The sequence below is a fragment of the Pararge aegeria genome, chromosome 4 (genome assembly GCF_905163445.1).
Source record: "Pararge aegeria chromosome 4, ilParAegt1.1, whole genome shotgun sequence".
NCBI classification, from domain to species: domain Eukaryota; kingdom Metazoa; phylum Arthropoda; class Insecta; order Lepidoptera; family Nymphalidae; genus Pararge; species Pararge aegeria.
The window spans coordinates 13,314,216-13,337,631 of NC_053183.1; the positions used below are offsets into that span (position 1 = coordinate 13,314,216).

General features: G+C 34.7%; 1 protein-coding gene across 11 annotated transcripts in view; it reads right to left on the bottom strand.

Annotated features, from left to right (window-relative positions):
• The window catches only part of LOC120637619 (TLD domain-containing protein 2), a 185,805-nt gene that overhangs the window by 78,940 nt on the left and 83,449 nt on the right, over window positions 1-23,416 (bottom strand). For 6 of the 11 annotated variants that reach the window (XM_039909523.1, XM_039909513.1, XM_039909511.1 and 3 more), the window contains exon 2: window positions 20,869-21,552. The exons of 4 other annotated variants lie outside the window; for them this stretch is intronic. In XM_039909523.1, coding sequence (XP_039765457.1) covers window positions 20,869-21,413 — 545 coding nt within the window. In that variant the 5' untranslated portion in view covers window positions 21,414-21,552. The remainder of the gene's footprint in view (window positions 1-20,868; window positions 21,553-23,416) is intronic. One more of the 11 variants, XM_039909508.1, reaches the window with a different exon arrangement.

Genomic DNA, 23,416 nt, shown 5'->3' on the forward strand with positions numbered 1-23,416 from the left:
TCCAGCCGTTTCGGGCCCTATACGGAACATACCCACACAGAGACCCTTCATCAGAGGGATCCGAGAATTCTATCGAGTTACTTACAGTTTTTTTTATCGATACTTTCGTTTCAATAATCATACTATGAGATTGATAAAAAACTGTTACTACCAAATCAAAAGCGTACACATTTATACTTTTATAGAATAATAATAATATATACGAATATTATGAATGCGAATGTGTGTGTTTGTCCTTGCTTCACGCCGTAACTAATCCTTAAATCAATATGCTATTTTCAATCCCAGGAAAGCAAACAGTTCCCACGGGATTTGTACAGAACTATAATAAACGCGGACCAAGATCGCGGGCAGCTAGTTGGATATAGTTGTTTGATAAGGAATGCTTTAGGTATAGTCAACAATGTAGAGATTCAAGATAATGATAATAATGATTTATGTCATCCAAGTATGTTAACCAATTGACATCGTTAACCCAAAGGATATTAGATGTATTCCCTACATCAATATCGCGCACAATATAACAATGTTACTCAGTAACCTATTACCGGCCCGCTGCAGGGCACGGCTCCTCTTTCGGCTACGGCCTAAAACCTCTACCAATCCGCACTTGGCCCACTAGGAGCTGTATGGTGGCATGCAGATTCCTCAAGATGCTTTCCTTCGCCGTTTAAGCAAGTGATATTTAATAGCTTAAAAAGCACGGGATCCAACTCGGTCCCTCAGAGTGGTATGCCGAAGTCCTAACCACTAGCTTATCATCGCTTCTTGTATGTAACAAAGTAGATATATTAATTAAATGTTTCCAACGAACAATACATATCAGCCATCGACAATCCATGAGAAAATTTTCATTACACAATCAGTCGCACGCAATCTTGAGAAAAAGAGAGAAAAAAAACCAGGATTATTTATCTTGATTCATGGGCAATTGTAACAAGTATTAATTATTATTAATGTTATAGCGGATGATTCGAGAAATGTACGGCGTATGCGCATGTAATGTAACCAGTTTCATTCCATTGTAGAAAAAAAATTGGTAGTCTGTAAAGTCGGCATACTGACGATAGTTGAACGTGACAACGTCGTAAGAAAATACTGATGGAATGGTTGCATTTTTCAAAAGAAAATTTAAATTTTATTTGTTTGATAGATATTATCGTTGCTATAAACAATTGACACCACATTCACTTTTCACTGCACTTCATCCTTGCCGAAAACATATTAATGTATTATTGTATAGAAGCTGTCCACGCGGACGCATCGCTCACTCAAGTAGGAGAGAGACAGATGTCGTACGCGGAGGCCGACTGTGCCTCTTTATCGCTCGTTCCGCGCTCTCGCTTGCACTTCAAGCCTTGAATGGAACGCCTCAGAGCGAGGTAACGCCGTCATGTTTTTTCGTGCGTGCAGCCGGCTCCATCGAATTATAAGACGTTGTCACGTCAAAAATATTCACTCGTGAAATTCTGCAGACTTATTGCCACACTTGTGATTACTACAATCCAATTGTCGTAACATAGTACTCGAACGGAAAGCGCAGAATTGGTAAAGCTTCCACTAGTTGGACAGACGACATTAAGCGTAACAATAAGTAATATCCACTCGTGAGATTCTGCAAATTATTTACCAAAATTCTGATTAACACAGCACAACTGTCGTAACATAGGTCACGATTCTGCATCCAAAAGCGCAGATTTCGTATACCAACTCGTACCAATAGGTGAACATCAAGAGAGTTTGCGTATCTGTAATTGTACTAATATACAACCGTACGTAATGATTAAATCCATAACAATTGAATAGACTAATTAACTATAGCTGTAAGCTTGTTACTTTGAATACCCACACTAGGGGCTCCGTATTATTTGCAAAACTTATTACACAGGTACAAACTGGGCACAGGTACTTAGCACGTGCGGTAACCACGACAAAAACACACCAGCTTCAAATTTACAAATGTGAGTTCTTTTCGTAAAACTCCGTTGTTGACACTAATCAAAAAATCTGCGTCATATTATTTCCATGATTAGTCAAACACTAAAAAAATGTAAAAAATAGATTGAGTGGTATATTTAACGATAAACAGCCGTAAAATATTTTCTCAGCTAATATACAAAGTCTCACGGATTACAAAGGAACCGGTAAACAATACAATAAAAAACATTAACAGAACAAGAAATATCTTGTTATATCTTCGAAATAAATGGACGTGGACTAAGTACCAGCAATATATTTATAAGTATGTTAAAGAATTACATTTAGCGTATAAATGATGAAACTATCATAATTTACATACTTAACACAACTTCATAAAGTAAATTAAGAATGTACTTAGTATGTACTTAATGGATTGACAAAGAGGTTTATAGTATAATTTCACACAACAATGACGCTCAAAAGATAAAATAAAGTGGAAGGAAAGTATTATTTTAAGACTTCTGTGTGTGTGTATCCGAGCATTTATAAGTGTCGTGTAAATTGACGTCAATACAAAGTAACGTTAACTACACAACTTTTTATGGACAACTAAAGTCATATGAACTTAACTATTGTTTTTCATCAGGAGGGGAATTTTGTAGGTACGGAAATACATATCTATGAATCTAGTAACCTACAGAAATACGAGGTCGATGACTCGGGGGTATTGTGAAACGGCCTACGCGCAATATCGCACGCGCGCGGCGGGCAGTCGTGATCATTTACTATTGCACAACCAGACGAATAAGTTATACGAAGGGGAAGACCGTCTTTATCATTTCTTTTATCCGGATTTATAAAGAAACTAAAGAGAAAGACTGGAGAAAACAAAGTAACTAAAGGTGAAGCTAATGAGAAACATGTTTTTATTTTAATAACAAGTTAGCCCTTTACTGCATTTTTAGGGTGGGTTAACAACTAAACGGCCATTAAACCAGACCAGGTCAGAGAAAATTCTTCAATTATAAATTCCCAAATTGCCCAGCGATAACTATTGCGTCAGGAAAGTCAACAAAAACTTATCAAACAAAATGTTACTTTATTCCATTTCTGACTTAGAAAAATATAAACTTATCAGGTAATTTGATTCTTCATAGTTTAGAACTAAAACTATCATTTCCTTATACGTATTAATATCCTTACAAGAAGGCAATAGGATAAAAAACATATACAGAAAACGAAATATCACGACAAACCTTCGTATTTAAGTGAAGATAAGAGCCCTGCTTGGAGTATCTCTACGTGATCTCAAATCAGAAATGAGGAGATCCGTAGAAGACTAGAGTTATCAACAAAGCTCAACGAGTCGCGATGCCTAAGTGGCAACAGGCGGATAATATAGCTCGATGAACTGTGGACATTGGGAACTGTGTTAGACAATGAAGGCCCAAGGTTTAAAAAGGACGACTCCGCGGTAAACGTAGCGTTGTTCGACAACCTCGGATGAGACGTTGAGTTCATAAGATACAAGAAAAATTTATAGTAAATAGAAGAAAACACTTACTTTTCACGAAAACTGAATTTAAGCAAAAAATACTACATTTTTATTAAGAATGCGGATGTGAAATGTAAACCATTAAACTAGATATACATTAAAATTTAAATTCGAAGTTTCGATTTTAAATTTGTTAACCTTTTCCTCCTAAAATAGATCACTAATGATTTATATCAACAGTTACTATTTTGGTCGTCTTTTTCCGCATTATGGTAATAAGATAGAAACGAAAAATTTGCAATGTTGGACAGAAGTTTATCAATGTGGAACGCATTTAGTGCATGTAGCCTGGCGTTGGATAAAGATTCATATAAGTAACTGGCGTTATAACTAAATTACTCATACCTACTTGTGTGATGAAAGATACAAAGTTAAATCAGCAATGTTTGTGTTATGCAATTGAAATACTTAATCATAATATATGCGTTGTGTTTTTTTAAGCCTACACACCATTGTTGATATCAAAGCTTGGGTTACCAACAATTTTAAAACTGCAGACGTTGCGAACCGTTTACAATGAGGATAGACTTGAGGCTCTAAAGTAGTATAGAAAAACACGATCATTGATTTTATTTATTAAAAATACATTTTAAAAGTGTTACACAAGAAAAAACTAAATACAAAACCATTTTTCTGATAGACAGAAATTGAATTAATTATATTTAATAATAGCCCAATGGTTGTATTACGATTGTATATGATTTCAACTAAACAATACACGTTATGGTAAAAGACACAATGTGCATATGTGATTAGGTGTGTTGTGCCTATTTGAATTATATGCTAGTTTACCCTAATGACAACTAAGGCCTTTTAGTGAGCTAGCTAGTCTACCATTTCACGAAGACAAAGGAACATATAACTACCGCACAATACAATGCTACTACGATTTACAAAGGTGCAATAGATTTATTGTCTAGCCCGTTGATTGTCCCTTTGTGTCGTCATAGATAATCGGCGTCTAAGCGGCGCATGTTATCCTTTTAGTGTGTCAATATCAGCCCACTAAAGTGAATATCAAACAGGGATGCTTATGGATCTATGTATATTGATAATCAATATTACGTCATAAACACATGCTATTTACGAACTCTTGTTTTCTCTTGCTTGTTTGCAGAATAATTTTGTATCTGACGCAACCGCTCCAATAGAAAATCATTTTGGAAATTACATGTTTTTGTAATTTCATATATTTATTTACAACAATAAAATGCTTACAAAAAGAAAACATAACTTAACTTCCAAGTCTCTAACTTCAAGAACATAGGACAAAGTAACTAACTCCATTTCACGAAAATCCATTATTGGTAGTTCCTCGTCAAATCGTTACTTAGTCGATATAATAGCCAAAAGGCTTAGTAAATTCGGAGATTTTGTGATTAGTCAATCTCTGACTAAGTGGTATTTCGTTTTCACAAATAAAAAGATGAAAGGGGCATTAGTATACTCTCCGAATGTTAAAGGATCAGTTAAGTCACAAAGAGCCGGTTCATTCTTGAGGCTTATCGACAACCTGATTAAACTTTTCATTGTTATTTCGCATCGTGTAGCACCCATTCTCTGATACCAATCGAAACTTGACATAGTATGCGGATAATCTGTTGTACTACACGGATTAACTAGCCGTCCAACATAACAACAGTTCTTAGACGTGAAGGATGTATAGTGATATATTTAATATAAACAATGTAACGTTTATTCATATTCATCGGAAATCGGTCAACTTGGGATATTGGTCCTCTGTGTGAACTCAATAACACCGCATGCTCAGCACTGAGGGTAGCTGGAGATGACTACTGGGATAAGAACCTTTTACTAACTTGCAAATAGCTGCAATTAGGTCTTTTTACCACCTTGCTCTTATATCGTCGTACTGTACTTCTCTGTCTTCCAGAAGTTCCAGAAGCGCTTTTTTATGACTTTCTTTCTGAAATCGACCTTGAAACCTGCACAGGCTACACAGATGCTTGTGACAAATACAAAAGAGAAAATACAGCTGTAGTCATCAGGCTACGTCACAATTGTGTATCTCCATGATGTGCGAGCATAATATTTAGAGCTTTTTTTTTTTGTTTCACTAGTAGACCCTGTAATTTTGTATATTTTTACGTTAAAACCAATGGCCAAATGAATCATAATTCTGCAGTTCGAAAGCTTCGCTTAAACAAAGCTCAAACTGTAATTCAAAAATCTGCTATTTCTGAAACACAGCTTGACCCGAAATTCACGCGGTCGAAAACCGAGCCTAGTAATAATTAACCCAAGGTAAAATAGGCCATTTTTCTTAGCTCATTTTGGTATCCTTAGAACATGTCAAACATGCTTGGATATCAGTACCGATACTGTTATTAAGCGTTTCATGGTTCATTACATTGAATGCCACGGCCGAATGTCGTGAGGTGCCCTTCCATTACGCTGCTAATTGCGGAGCATCGCAATTAGTCCAGTGTCGTCGGCAAATGAGCGCAATTGGCGCAATGGGGAGGAAATGGACATGTATCCTAGAATATTCACGTATACACCTACATACACGTGAAACGGTATGGACGTGCGCTTTTGTAATATCTCTAGGCCAAGTGTATATACGTTCGTAGTTACTTAAATAAAAGTACTACATCTCCAAATAACGTTGTATACTTATATTATAATAAAGGAAAAATGATTACATATGGGTGTTCTAACAGACAGTTGTTTCCACTAAACTATAATGTTAGGTTGTTCGTACTGCAAATAGTGTAACTGCATAAATGCGTTTATATCTGATGATGCAAATAATCATAGGCAGCGGCAATCCATTATTAGGTAATCCAGGCTAACTATTTTTATCATAGAATATTGTCTGACAGTAGATATGTTAATTTATATTAAACTAGCGGACCCCCGCGACTTCGTCCGCGTATGAGTCAATCGAGAAGCTAGAATATATCTGATGCTAACATAATAATCATCGTGGGTAGCTATCTACCTACTATTATTTTACGTGGTATTTCAGTTGATACATACATACATCCCTTCATACATCAGTCCTCACAAACTTTCGCATTTTTAATATTATTCGGATTATCATCCTTCGATCGTTGTCCCATATGCCTTGCGACTAACAGTTATTTGTGAAGAGTTATGTTCTTTATCTCCGACAATATTTATTAGATCCTTATTAAAATAGGACCGTACATGCATGATAAAATACACTTTCAAATAAAAAAAGAATTATTAAAATCGGTTCAAATTTAACGTAGCTATGAAGTAAAATTGATAAAAAAATTTCATCCCATTTTCCGGAGGAAACTTATTGTTTATCAGGATAAAAAGTAGCCTATATGTTGACCCGGAATAGCAACTACCGCTATACCAAGTTTTATTTGAATCCGTTCAGTAGTTTTCACGTGATGACAGACAGACAAAAGAAAAATTAAATAAAATCTGTTTTGGACTCAGTATCGATTATAAAGCATCCCCCTGTCAACATTTTCAAAATATATTAAATGTACAGAAATCTTCCAGTTACGTTTTATTATAAGTATAGATAACGCCCCAAGTTAAAATTCGATGTAATCCAAAATATTGAGATGCCTGATTAGTATCCTTATCAACAGAGAAGAGTAGAATAAGGATAACACTACTAAATTAAATCTGCCATTTTAAGTTTAAATTAAAGTTTTATGAATTCAAAAATTATTTTAATTGAATAATAATTAGGAACGATGACAGTTGTTCACAAGCTTCGATTAAGTTTTATCGATAAAGATAGCAAGTGACCGAGGAGTAAATTTGCAATAAAGTAAATGCGATCGTTCCACAGAACTGGTGCGTAGACATGAATGTGGCCGTCCTTGCGTATCAACATTGTCAGTTGTCACCATCGCACATGACTCAAATACTACAACTACTATCCGACTACACGTTGCGCACAAAAAGCAAGCTGGTTTTGTACAGAAGAATTCTTTCTTTAAAAGAGTACTTTATATCTTAATGCGTTATCATATTAAATACATACAATATCATAAACAATACTATTTTAAATTTGAGTGTTTATATTTGTTTATTTGTTTGTTATAAATGTTCAAAATTCAAAATTCAAATTCAAAATTCATTTATTTCAAGTAGGCCTAATATAAGCACTTTTGAAACGTCAAGTCTGTCTGTTTGTAGTGATTCTACCACCGGTTCGGAAGGCAGATTCTACCGAGAAGAAGCCGGCAAGAAACTCAGCAGTTGCTCTTTTCCAAAATCAACAATTTACATTTTGCATTTTAACATTCATTTTTCTATCTTGTGAGAGCTGAAAGCGGAGCCGGATGCTTCCAAGCAACCACTCTTTCTGGTTCTGGTTAGACAATGCATAATTCTTGATGAAATTTCGCAAATATACCTATAAATCATGTTTTTTTGGAGATGGACGTTTTATAAAGGGTTACCAGGGTTATTTTCGACGGGGATTTAAAGTTCGAATTAGTCAATAGCAAAAAACTTCTTTTACTGTATCTATAAAAACAGACAGAGGAAAAAAAAGCAGAAAATCTTACTCCATCCTTTAAAATATTAAGAATACCAAGTTTAATACCACCTAAGGTTACCTGAAGGTACTCAAGAAGTATATCAACTAAATGATCTAATAAAGGATTCTAACATAACAGGCCGCACCTACAAATTAGGTGCAACAAAGTCACAAGGTTGGAGCACGTAGAACGATGATAAATTACATCTATATTTAGCTTTCAAATATGTTTTATACCATAATGCATCAATTATAATTAAGCAGTGTTACTAAACCTATATGTATATCGTATTCATATATTAAGATTTAAAAAGACGAATAAATTAGTAATAAAATAGTTTGGCAAAACATTAAACAGCCCAAACATACCTACTGACATTTACGATTTTTAAATTTAATACGTTATAAAACAGATACCTACATATACGCCTGCGGCTGCATCCTTGTTTAAATAGTATTTAATCGTGATATTGATTAGAATAAATAGAAGTAAAATCTTTTTAAACGAAACTGGTTTAAATTTATTAGCCGCAGTGGGTTCTCACGAATTTCATGTACGCGGTATGGTTTTTTTCATTAATTGATAAAAAAGGTGGGGTTTCCCTATAAAGGTGCAAGGGTATTCGAAATTTCTGTCTCACTTATTTATTCTCGCTTTTGTTATATATTTAAAAAAGTTACAAAAGTCTCTTGATCTAGATTAAAACGTTTAAATACAAGATGGTAAAGGTATTGATCGCATGAAATCCACTTCCATCATCTATATTTACTTCCTCGAGGGACAGTCGTTTAGGGGCAGCTAAATTAGTTAGTTGGATTCCTATATATAAAATGGTACAGGATGTTTAAGCAAATAGGATTAGATTAGGGCTAATGCTTCAGTAATTACAATAATGACAGCAATTGCAATGAAACATTATGGTAATCCATAAAATTATATCCTTATTTAAACTCTCAAGAGTATAATTACACACTGCATTACATCTATAAGATAACTGTTGCTAACAGTAGGACAACATTTCTGTAATATGTTTGTTTGTACTAAAATTTAAATTTATAATATTCTTATTTTTAAAGCTCTTTTATGCAAAATGTAAATTACTAGTTTTGGATTTTTTACCCTACTGCGTTCTTCCGTTTTTCATTTTACACTACTCTTTTAAAACTACAAATACTTTCCTATCTTTGTCATTGTAAATTATTTGTATTAATATTTTAATGAAACTTTGTGATAAACACAATAACTAGTATCTTAATATTTGCGATACCATTACTTCAAAATGTTTGGATGTTTCGCCAAAGTAAAAGTCATCTTAACCTTTGGCGTAGTTTGGTTGATATTATTTTCGCACCTAATATTGTAAACATATCTATCAAAACATGTTAGAAGACTAATGTACCTATGTAACTTTGCTATTAGTATTAACGAATGCACTGCCCACATTATGAAATATTTCTGCTAGCAAAATGTCGACAAGTGAAAAATACAAATGTCTTGGAGTAAACGAGAGATGACAAGGACGCGGGAAATTGGCGAAATGTATTTTTTTATATCCTAGGAATGTCTAAAAATATTGCTTGGAAAATGAAATCAAATACATCTTTAAATTTTAAAGTTTTATTTGATAGAATATCCATCTAATCTAATAATGTTAGTTTGATTATTGATTTTTCCTTTTTGTTTGAACGCACTAATCACATCACCATCATCATCATTATTATCCGACCATTACAGGTCCACTACAACGCACTGGTCTCATCTCAGAATAAGAAAGAATGAGACCTTAGACCACCATATCCACCACTAGCTAAGTATTAGTAGACTTTACACGCCATTAGAACAAAATCGAGAACTCGCCCACATGCAGGTTTCCATCTCCGTTAAAGCACGTGAGATTTAATTGTTTTCCCCTTTTATATTTAAAACGCACATAACTCTGTTCTCTATCGTTTATATTATGTATTAGTTTATTAAATTTATTTTATGTACTGTTCTGTTTTTGTAATCATAAATATGTAGCACTTTTAGCACTTTGCGCATTGCTGAAACTATCCATATGTGAGTCAATTCCTCATGTTTGCCTGAAAGAAATCACTACAAGTGCAATAAGGCCGCCTTTTTTACACAAATTTAATTTACTTGTACATTTGATATAATATAAATTGTTATTTCTATTTTGTTCTTGTGTGCAATAAAGTATTTTTGATTGATTCTCTGAAAGTAAGAAGGGCGTGCCGGGGATCAAACTCGTTACACTCGAAAGCGAGGCTGAAGCCTCACCCATTAGGCTATCACCGCTATTGCATTAGATTAGACGAAGTAATAGAGAAGAACGACGCGGTTGAAATTCGATGGGTCGGGTGGATAAGATTATGGTGAAGAACAACAGATAAAAGTTTGTAAGGAATAATAAAGCCGAGAACTTTGTATATTTGTTTTACTGCACTTTTCTGAGATTACCCTTTTATTGCGGTGAAACCACGGGATACCGATAGTTAACAAATATGCCAATATTGTGAATTTTACCACATCGCATACATTCCACATTATGATCAATCTACCGAACTTATACAAATATTAGAAATAGATATTTACGTACCATCATATTATGATTCTTCAACTTGCTATATGTTAATGATACGCTAGTTCTCAATAACGAAATGAATTATTAATTAGAAGTTCTTTAACATGATGACATGAAAATATAGTCTTGCAAGTTGCATACTTTCTACTACTACTATTATTTCTTCAGTGACCTGACCTCAAAAACGGAACATCAATTTTGCATTATTTTGTATTTCTTTATCCATAAATAGTCAGCATATATTTATTGTTGCCTAATGTAAATCAAAAGACATTACACTAGCTTGTACCTGGGGGTAAATATTTATTATTTGCTTCTAAACTGCATTAACATTATTGGCGCATGTTAAAAGTCTCATACGAACCGTAGCTGTCCGATTTCTAATGTTAAATTTGCGACACATTATGCAACCTCCGTGTAGAGATATAGTAATAAAAGATAATATTGTAGTCTTACATGCCTCACTAATTTTTAACGGTTTTCTATTACATACTTTTTGCATTACAAATATTAAATAACGAAATGCAAATCTTTCTATGCCGTCTACTTAATACGTTAAGTTTTTAAACTCTCTCGCAACTTTCCTTTCTTGGAAATATATTTTGGTTTCTGTTTCATTTAATTGTCAGATATTTTAAAGACGTCTGAGACGCTGATTTTTCTTGCGTTAATGTATTAGGGCATATGCACAGAACGTGCAGATGATGCGTTTTTACAGCGCCATAGCTTGTCTTAAAATCCGAGACCAAAGCATGCCTATTCGATTTCTATACGGCCTCTCAATAGTTTGGCGGCACTTTTTTGTCGATAGGGTGGTAACTAGCTACGGCCGAAACCTCCAACAAGACCACGATCTAAACCAATACGCGTAAGAAATCGTACTTTTGTTGCCTTATCGTTTGTCGTTAAAGTTAAACACGACTGTCTCGTTTAAAATGATCATCGCATCATCGCATCGTCTTATGCGCGTCAGAAATACGCGTTGTGTATAGGTTCTTAGGTGTACAATGAGAGATTTAGTTGTAACGTGGGCTGAGCCTGGCGACGTCGCAGCTAGATGCTGGCCGTAAGCCAAAAGTAGAAAAACATTGTAATGTCAAAATAGCGGACTTGTTAAAGACACCCAAACAAACCAGGCTAGACGAAAACGTTGTTTACCTATGTGCCAAATATACAAGTCAGATATACATATATAAATACAATTTAAGACATGTGTGACACAGAGCCCTGGATCTAGGTGGGAGGGGGGAACCAGCGCCTGGACGGCACCAAGGTAGAAAAATTTACATGTTTATGAAAAATATGTGTTCGCAACAGCGCTTCAAGGAAGTATCGTACAATAACGCTTCCTAAATAATAAGCGTGCGCTGTGTGAGGTTTGTCTCAGTCATTGGGAATACCCTCTATAAAAAAATCCCAGCATTTTGTTTGATCGTTATTTGTGTAGAGCGAAGGAAGGATTCAAAATGACACCTTAGGAGCTGTTATGGTATCTATAATTTTTACACTTGCCACAATTCCAAGCGTTTGTTTGTTATTTAAGCATGTGAATCATTCATCTGTCAATCGAATCATTACCTACTTGGCGTTTTTCATTCGAAAGGGCTTTATTAGGTCCCATTCAAATTTTTATACAGTATTTAACTACCTTTAACAGTAATAAAACCTTTTTTGGACAAAGTGATAATGATGTGAAGTGTTAATGATGTGATATTGAACGTAACACCAATAACTTATGTGTATGTGCATTGTGCATCATTTTTTTAAAGTGCATTTGAAAAAATGAGTGCAAGTACTTAGAAGTTGTGTTATCCGCCGTTTAGTCTTGTCTTGTCCATTTATTCACATAGATTTGACATAGAAAATAAAAATTGCAGCTTACTTTGAATCGGTATCCTTTATACCAATTCAAAAAAAATGCCAAAAGAATAAGCTACGTTAGATGCGTAAACAACTATTTTAGAGTTATGTTTACGATTAGAGTGAATCATCAATGGAAAAGATTTACTTTCTGTAAATATTTTGGCATGGTTCCCAGATTGGACGGTGGTAATATAATTTTAATATCTACTAACACGAACATGAACTGCCTCAATGTTGTTATATATTACACCGCAGTTGCATCACCGCAGGATTTGCAATATTAATTTAATTTAACACGAATCAGTGTAACTGAGCTGTAATTAGATTCATTGGTTTTAATTTGATTAACCATTAACTTAAATAAGCAGGTATCTGCTACCAGGTAGGTATATGTTGAAAGAAAACTAACAGCTTGAACCATTTTAAAAGTACACCCATAGTCTTGGAAATATTGGATTTTATCAGTCAGCAGTAATGAAACCGCAAAAACAAACCTCCAAAACAAAATAAAATCAAGATGAAAGTGCAAGATATTTTAAAGTAACCACATATTTACGTTATAATTTTTACCTTATTTAAATGAAATCCTATTTAAAATCAATTGATACTATATAAGTGTAACGCAATCGGTTTTATAATTGACAGCGCGATGCGTGGGCAGCGAGTCGCTGGAAACAAGCGGACCCGGACAATGGATTTTGGAACTCTCTACATGGTAAGAGTGGCGATGATGAAGCAGAACTCAGCGTAATACGAACTCGACCATAAAATAACTAAAATTACTTCGATCTAATTCGTAGCCAAAAGGTGAACTTCAAGAAACGCAAAACCATTCACAAGTTGCAGCACAAAGAAAACTAAGGTGAATGTACGTTTGCGGAAACAAAACTTTGGAGGCCACGTTACGAATGATGAAACGATTTTGTCCCATGGCGTATGACGTGTTACGGATACCGTTGTACCTGTATATACTTTAGCATAAAACCACGATATCGATGCGAACCTTCCGCATAATTACTCCTACGACAGAAACATACTATAAATCTTCGGACTGCGTTTGGTTTTATATTTGCGGAACTGCTTGCTAAGTGGGTTTAGTGGGCGGAGGTCTATGCGGATTTTGGACACGTCACGCCGTTATGATACGTTTGTGACCTTGAGTATATGCTGACTAATTCGAAGAAAATCTCGGTCAAATGGTATTCCTTTTTATACGAGTATATCGATGCTGAAAAATAGTGCCCATTATTTTCAACGTAAATACAAAAATGATGACACTACTTTCAAGACACTTTAGTAGAGAAATTGTTAACATTTCATTGTTTGTTTGCATATACTTTATTGCACAATAACTAAAAAAAAACATGCAAGTAAACAAGCGAGACTTAAAGCCTAGAAGCATAATCACGAAACTTTCTACACATATTTCTGAAGGTATTAGAAGTAATATAGAATGCATTTATCCCGAAATTAAGCTCAGTTCTCTTGGGAGAGGGGACGAAAGTGTTTGACGATTTTAAACCAGGCTTAGCTATACTAAATACATAAAGTGCTGCCACATTTGTGAGGCACATGTCTTTCGAAAAACAAAAGCGGACGAAGTCGCGGGCAACAGCTAGTCTAAAATAATTTCAAAAAAAAGGTTTTCTAAGTCTGATGTTCAAACCTATGAAATGTTTTATGACATGACCTGTATTATGTTCTTCTTTTCCAAAAAGTGGGTGGCCAACGCGGAATGCTCTATGCATAGCGATTATAGATCGAATTGCATATTTGGTTGATGTAGCGTTTAACGAGGTTTATAACTAGCAACTTGCGGATTTATTCTTTATGGTCAGAGAACATTCTTTTGCTAAGTAAATATATGGACTGTTCTGTGTTACTCTGCCTTACAATAATATAAAAATAAAATAATTTGAAGTTTAGTATTTACATATGTTAAATAAATCAAAAAAATAAAAAGGAAATATATGAAATAAAAAAATTAAAAACCCCGACTTTCAATATCCTGTACATTATTATACTAATCAGTAGTTAAGTAGAATAATGTACAGGATATTTTTAGTAGTTAGTTTACCTAGTACCTAGTTTTTGTTAAAATATATACTATTTTACTATTGTAGCCGTTTCGTTTGATAACCATATTGAGAGAGTTGCGAAAAAGTGTTTAAAATCCGCCATTTTGTAGCAGATAATTACTGGACCGACTTTCGTGAAACATAGCTAAGAACACTCCCGACCAATTCATCTTTATGAGATTTTTTACGCTACTTAATATTATACTCGAGCTAGACGTAAGCGAAAATAGGTAACGTAATCATATGAAGAGTGCGAAAATACGATAAAAGCGTGCGTAAATCTGCGACATCAAACCAGTCAAGGTGTTATTAAAGTTTAATCTACCTTAATTTATTAACTTGATTTAAATTGAATATCGACATTTAAACAAAATCAATTTCTCGTGATTCAATAAGCTGACAAACCTCATACTGCATTATCGTAGGTAGTACAGCAGTTAATTACGATATTATGTAAAATTAATAGTTAGGAAAATAATAAGATGAGCTCGATGCTTCCCCGAACGTGACTTATGTCTGTCTGTATGTACCTTCCATTAAATGGTATGAATAGGAAATATTTGTCAAAGTATTTCACAAATGAATATGTTAAAAAGCGATACACGATCCGTTCGTTTTGATCCTAAGAAATCGTGAACAAAACTAGCATTTACAATAACAGCGAATGACATATTGATATTAAAGATCACGGATCAATTCGGTACGCCTCAAACATTCGTGAGGTAATAATAATTTCACTTCAGTCCTTTGACATAAAACATACATTATACAAAACTAGCTTACTAGGATGTTCACAAATATCGTTTGTTTCCCCGGGAACACTAACTTTATACCAAAAATCAAGTTGATTAGTTGCTTTGTTAGAGCGTGAAGGAAGGACAAATAAACACACTTTCGCATATATAATATTAAGTACTAAGGATGTACACAGCCTTCAATTGTAATAATTTAACTTTTCTATTACTTGGGAGAAGCATAATCTCCAACCTGTTTCTGCTCTTTAGGCTGGTCAAGGGATAGGTAATGAATATGATGAGATGTGAAGTCATAGGAAGGTACGGACAGAGTGGGGCAGCTGTCCCTCCGTATAAAGGTTTATGTAATTTCCGTACCACAACCTTGCTAAGGAAATAAAGAGAAATTCCTTCTTTACACTGTGTCGTGTTAACGTAGCTGAGTTCAACGATGGAAGGCAAACGTCCCACCGGCCTGTTTATGCCTTGCGTTAGTATACCGAACTATGATACGATAAAATAAGTATAAAATTGAAAATGTAGGGTTGTACTGATTTTCTGGAGAGCCTGTTGACCTGAACCGCAAACTGTTCTTGATTTCTTATAAGTTTTATTTTTTTATGGTTACACTGTGTGTATTCTTGGGATATTTTTCGCCTGGCTTATAACATAATCCTCACAAGGCCACACACCCTGGTATGCAGGACAAAGAAAAAAAGCTTAATTTAACTATTGAAAAATGGAGTGAAGGGACTTGCAAAGATTGTCTTGTTCCATCAAGATAACGCACCAGCTAACAAGTCCGGTGTTGCGATGGCTTTAATTCGAGATTCTGGCTTTGATATAATTGAGCGTCCTCCATATTCACCAGACCTTGTCCCTAGTGATTCCTATCTATTTCCGATGCTGAAGATTTATCTGGGGGGGTTACTAATAATGCTAAAAGCAGTTTTATTATAATAATGCTGACGCTTTTGTTTTAATAATTATAACACTTAATTCTTATTACGTCAAAGTATGTCATAGAAAGCTATTATTTTAAAATAATACTGCTTTGCGCTTCAGTACTTAGGGGGTTTTCAGAACAGAGATTTGAAAATAATATAGTAATAGTCACAGCAGTGGAGGCATACCTAAGTACTTAAGATGAAGAGTTCTTGAGAAAGGAAACTTTGAGTTTAGAAAAAATAAATAAAATAAACTGCATATATTATGTAGGCTTTGTTATTTTATTAAGCTATAAAAAACGGGTTAAACTAATGATAATTCTTTTTTAAATGATGATAAAAACTGTATCTTGAATGCTCCGACAAAGAGTTTAGTACACAAAGCGCTTAACTTGGACGGTTGGAAATTCAATGATATTCAATGATATTTTACGGAACACATTGTGACGAAACTTGCTTGCCTGAGAGTTGCGTGCGAAAGCGTGAGGAGTCCACTGAACCACTGGCCAGCGTGATGGACTACGCCCTAAACCCTTCTCACTGTTGGAGGAGACCCGTGCTCTGTAATGGGCCGGTAATAGGTTTATATAATAAAGAACCTGCATAATACATAGAATAAGTTATAAGATAAGTACAAAGAAAAGTCGGACTTTTATTCTTTAGACTAATTTAGATCAAAGAAGTTTAGCTGCTGTGACTATAATTTATTATAACTAAAGTTAGTTAAGCGAGATAATTTCATTGAAAAAATAAGTGTAACAAATTAAATGTATATATACTTATACCAACTACTATAGGCGGTTCAATTAAAAACGTATTTTAATATAATTAATTTGGAACTGTACAGACGGTAAAAGTGTTTAGATATCTAGTGCGTTTTGCAATGTTCAGCTGGCCTGTAGGCAGACCGAGCAGGGTCAAATAGTTTTACTTTTACCCTTTCTATTGGTTGGTAGTTTGTAATATTTTAAGGCTTATGTGCGTTGTATGGTACACCATCGCTATATGTTATTCTATGCTATGTTAGCCAAATAGTCAAGAGGATATAAATAAGTATGTTATGCAATATCAAAAGCCTCAAGCTGTAGGTAATATATAACACACACCAATATAACAGCAATTTTTGTCTAGAAGCAACATAGTCCATATTTTATTTCAGTATTAATAAGATTTTAGCCAAAAATATTATTTAAACGCGCTAACGTGTTGCTTTATCCGCGTGCCTAGGTACGTAAATGATTCAAAATACGTAAATACTGTGTGCCTGCCTATGGTCGATCTAAAGAATGAGAGATACCATGGTTATATCTTTTACAAATAAGCAACAAATAAGTCGAAAATTTAAATCACAATTTTTTTTGTCATTTTATAAGCATAGAATACAAAAAGACTCTTGTTCTCGGCATGTTGCGTAACGGGACTTACAGGATAGGTTTACGTCTCTGAGAAAGGTATCCACGTGGCTAATAATATAACATTAGATATAACGTTACGACTTAATTAAAAAACAAGTGAAACCGCATGGAATAGCTAGTACCAGATAAACCTGGTTCAACAGACCTTATGCTGTCCAACTCCTTCATATGATTAGATGTTATGGTAGAAACGCTATTAATGAAGCAATTATTTCATTCATTATATTAATTATTATTCAGAATATATAAATAATTATAAATTTATGAAATGTAATTACGAATGTTTAATGACATAAATAATCTTGTTATTAGTACCAGATGGTCATACGCATGTATATGCGTCTCTTGACAGAATCCGTACTAATATTATAAGTGCGAAAGAGTGTCTGTATGTTTTTTTATTTGTTTGTTACCGATATTTGGCTTGACTACTGCACCAATCGTGGTTAAATTTGGATATTTTTTATGATGATTAAAAATGAGGCGTGAAGACGTAACAAACTCACATTCGCATTTTTAATATTGGTACAGATAAACCGGGAAGAGCTTATGTTTTTTAAGTGTTATCCTTTACACGAGTAGTTAGTATAGAAAAGCTATTATTAATCTTAATATATATAAATCTCCTGTCACGATGTTTGTCCGCGATGGACTCCTAAACTGCTTAACCGATTTTAAATTAAATTGGCACACTGTGAGTAGTCTGGTCCAACTTAAGAGATAGGATAACTTAGATCTTTAATTATAGTCGCAATTTTATTTTATTGCAAATTATTTGGCTATAATTAATTGGCAGTCACATGTTATATATATATATATATATAAATACTACTATATATATCATTTAAGGCTTAGCGATACTGAATACTTTAAAAACAAAATCAAACGCTGACGAAGTCGCGGGCAACAGCTAGTAAAGCTATAAATATTAGATCATCAGATATGAATAAATCATAAAGCGATAGTAGCCTAGTGGATTATAGTTACGGCTTTCCTTTCCGGGGAACCGAGTTCGATCCCTTGTCAACTTTTCAGAGGTATTCTCGTTTTAAGCAAACAAAATCACTTTCTTTAGCGGTGAAGGTAGACATTATAAGGAAACCTACATGCCTAGAAGTTCTTTATAATGTTCCCAAAAGCGTTTGTAGTCTACCGATCCGCATTTGGTCAGCGTGGTTGACTAAGGCCTAAACCCTTCTCATTTTGGGAGAAGACCCACGCGCTGTTTATTATTGACCGGTCCACTAGAGAACATGGGTCACAACTCAGAATGAGAAGCGTTTATGTTTTATCAAAAATTAATGGTTTATGATTAATTATTCCCGCTTTCAATAATGAAATATTATGATGAATGAATAGTTAAGAATAATGAGATTATGGAAAATTATGACGAATATTTTGGAGGTACAGAATGTTGTTAACACTATCAACAAGCCCCAGACAGATTATACAATGAGATCATAAAGTAGTTATGTGATTTGTATGATATAATTTTTTTATCTTTACAGGCGTTGTCCAACGGTCGGTGACGAATGATTATTGAAACTGGTAAGGAATGCAATTATCGTCGTCGCAACATTATCATACGAAAACGTTATGCCTAGGTAACTTCGAGAACAGATTGTATCTGTAATTATTAAATATGATTTTTCTTAAGTATTTATTGCTACATTTTCAACCAAGAAGTCCTTTGCTGGACAAAATATGTTGTTTTTTAAGGATTTCCACGATTTAAAAGAGATAACATTACAGTTTCATTCAAGTCAGTAACTCCTTGATGTGTCCGTTCCGTTTCGCGGAAAAGGAACAGAAAATTCCCTTCAAAAACTTGAAACACATAATTAATTTTGCTTAATACCTCATTACGTTATTTATCTTTAAATCTATTTCATCATAGTCGACGTCCTTGGCGAAGTGATGAGAACTAGGTCTTATGAGTGGAAGGTCCTTAGCTAGTTACGATAACAATTTCAGTGGGACGCTCCTTAGTTACTGTTATAAGGTTAATATTACTGCTATACCCCGAATAGGTTAGCCCTATACAATCTTGGTGAGATTGCAGTCAAGGACTAAGTTATAATGAAAAAAAAAACCCTATTGTGAGATTCACTTAATAAGTACGATCGTAACTTTGCAGCGGGGTCAACGGGGTGAAGATGACGTCATACATGTCTTATCATATGAATTGAAGAATAAAAAACCTTCAAAGAGATAATCCACGCTGCAGTTGTCAAGAAGATTAAAAAGGGTAGTTAGACTGTCTTATTATAATTATTCATTATTATTACAACAAAAGTGCTACTTTTGATGAAACCAATTTGACTCCAATATTAATTTTATCCAGCGCAGCCTTCCCTCATTAGAATATAGCCCTTAGCACGACACTGTGAGTGTTACAATTTAATTTATCGTTAATTATAAAACACCGGATAAACTATGGTCAACGAAGATTACCTACTGGCGCTGCTTTATCTAATTTATGCCCCAAAAACGAAGATAACGTCAGACGCCATGTGACACTTGCGTTGCGAGATAGCGTCCTAAAAGATAACTAAAATCATAAATTTATCAGTAAGTAAACAAATACAGCTTTCTTATATCTCCAATCATGGAATTTTTCACTTATAACAGTATTATTTATAACAATTTCCAAGTCGGTCGTGTAATAAAGCGGGTAAATGTTTTTTCTCAATGATAACAATATAGTGTGCAACTATTTACTTTTTGATAGAATCCTGTCTTGTCTAATAAATAACTAATTTAATACAATATTAAACGTCATTGTAGACTTTATAACATCTGACATGTTGTTGTAAACATTTAATTTTAACCCTGAGAGCAGCACATAGTTTTTAAAACGTTTATAACAAGAGCTAAGCGCGAGGTCAAGGGAATCAAGTGCCATGGTGCTGCATTCACACATTTCCATTCTAATTCCCATACACACATAAATACATACCTACAGTGAGAACCAGTAACTCGATTCGGGCTACAAATGTTTCTTAAGCATTTATAAAGAATTTAATCACTGTGCAAGACATTCATCGTACATTTTAAAGGGCCGGGTTTTTTATATCATCAAATAAGCTTTAAATGAGGAACAAATTTGACCTCTAACAGGTTTTGTAGCGAAAACTATCTAATTTATTCCTCACTAAGGTTATCTAGCGATCAAATAACCTGCCTTAAATGTAATAAGTAGTTATTTATTAAAGTGAGTTTAAAAGTTGCAATACACACGTCAACAGAAGAAACTTCGACATTGGACAATACCTGTTTTTCAGCATGTTATCTGGCATGAAGACGTTCCACCAGGAAGGTCGCTTTTGGCGTATATAAGTCGTTGGGTCACACTCCTCGTCGGTGTCATTACCACCACCCGACTTTCGTCTTTTCTTACGCTCCAGTTGGAGTCGTGCCGCCCAGGATCGCCTGCGGCCTTTATCGCTAGGTCCGAAGCCGTCCGCTCCGACGGGTACGGCTAGAGAGGCTCGCCGGGGCATGTCAGGCGGTGGACCATCGAATTCGGTCAGCTTCCTGTATCGTTCAGCGAATGTAGCGTCTGAGGCTCTTCGCCCGTTAGAAGCGGACGGGGAGGGTTTGTGAACGACCACAGGATCGGCGAAGGGTTCATCGTCATCCGTGTCGGGCGCGGGGGGCTCCTCGCTGCAGCGTCGAGGGGTTTCGTCGATGGCCTCTTGGAGACTGGCGAGAGGTAGACTGGGGCGGTGAACGCGCATCCGGCCAGGCCTACCCTGCAGCCGCGCTAGCGCCAGAGGCACTGGCGATTCAGTTAAAGTTGGCTCACTTCCACTCATCGTCACTCACTTACACTTGAAACACTTAGTAACAAAATATGATTAGATTTATTTCACTGATTCCATAGACATGGAAGTTTTTTAACACGCCGACCATTTTAGTTTTTTGCGAATTTATTATAGTTTTCGTAGTTGCCTGCTATAAAATCCAAAATAAATAAAACAATAATTTTCGCACTTGTTTTAGATTACCAAATTTTATTTAGATCATGGAAATTTCTTATCTGCTCTATAATATTGGCATAAAGTTGAACGTTGACTAATTAAAATGACAAACATAAATAGTTTAACTAATTATCGACTTCGTATACCTCGACACCGGCCTTGAATATAAAGATTTCGTCGCAGTCCATTTATTAGACAGCTTTCATTTATAATATTCTGTTAGCCACGGATATCTTGTAGAATTTCGTCGCTTTTGTCTAGTTTTCGGCAAATTCCATAATTAGACCGAACAATACCATGGCTAACGCATAATGAATGTTTGTAATTACTCAAGATATTATAATAAATTGTTCTTCTACGTACCTTATAGGTACATAGTTATATTCCGTCATCCGGTATTCAGAATACATAACTAGAATGTACTTTGCAGCTATTTATAATCGTCGATACTATTAATAGGAACGGATAGTAGGGCGATAAATAGAAAAGCTATTAAAAACTTTCCTATACTACGGTGTATGAGTCTGCAACCGAGCTCTGAGAATTATCTTTATAGTAGTGAATAGTTGTAATTAATATTAATTTCATTAGCAGACTTCTGCTGCTAATTGTGCTTGCATTGATATTAGCTAAAAGTGCGTCAAAAACGCATTCCTAGAAACACGCGAATTTTATTTACCCGCGATTTGCCAGAACGTAGGTACATTTTATTGAATTTATAGATTTTCGCACATATATTTTATTTGCTAAATTCTATTTAAATTTTCTTATTAGTATTTGTTATTGTCTTTCGGCAATACAATATATATATAATAAAAAAAAACCTACAATAACCTATGTACCAAAATAAAACTAAATTAAATCTTAAACCACTACACATAAACATCTTCGGAACCACCGCAGCGGTGAATATGCCTACATTCGCATCGTAACTTTGAATGGGCAAACCAAGTCTTTGGCTTTTGGATCACTGGTAAGTTCATTAACCCTGTTTGGCAATTCTTTAATTTTTATACGTATTTCGCATGCTAAGAAATATGCGAATGCTAATTATCATACTGCAACACTATCATAGTAGACGTAGTAACCACCGTCGACGCTATTCCATATAAGCAGGTGCAGCTTTCGTAACTGCATAGTCGTCATCGCCTCGCGACGCTGCGGGGAAAGTTGCCACCGGTTCATATAAATCGCCGTCTCTCGTTACTAAGGTCGATTTCATTATCACTTGATGGCATGAGCAGTCAACCTACAATTTACGACAGTCACAAATATAACTGACGGTGACGTCACCGGGGTATTTTCAAGGGTTTAACAAACCTGTTATTTGCATCGGTACCAGACTTGAGACTGTTTACCTACTGTATCTTTTTGACGCTATATAAAGCAATCTGCGAATGCGGTTATATTTCGAGATTATATTTTGCTAGCTGGATTTTCGAGAATTACTAAAAATTTTTGTAAAGATAAATAATCGAGAATAACATGTATATTTTTCGCTATGAAGAAGTACATAAATTAATTCAACCTTATATAGTAGCAAGAGCATCTTTGTTTAAATATAGTAAAAATATAAACCTACTGTATCTTTTTTGACGCTGCTATATAAAGCTATCTGCGAATGCGGTTATATTTCGAGATTATATTATGCTAGCTGGATTTTCGAGATTTATTAAAAATGCTATATTTTTATAAAGACAAATAATCGAGAATAACATGTATATTTTTCGCTATGAAGTATACAGTAACAGACCTATATAGTAACAAGCAGTGGCGTGAATAGAGGGTATGCACAGAGTATGCAGATAGGCATAAATAAAATGATAGGATAGATAGAT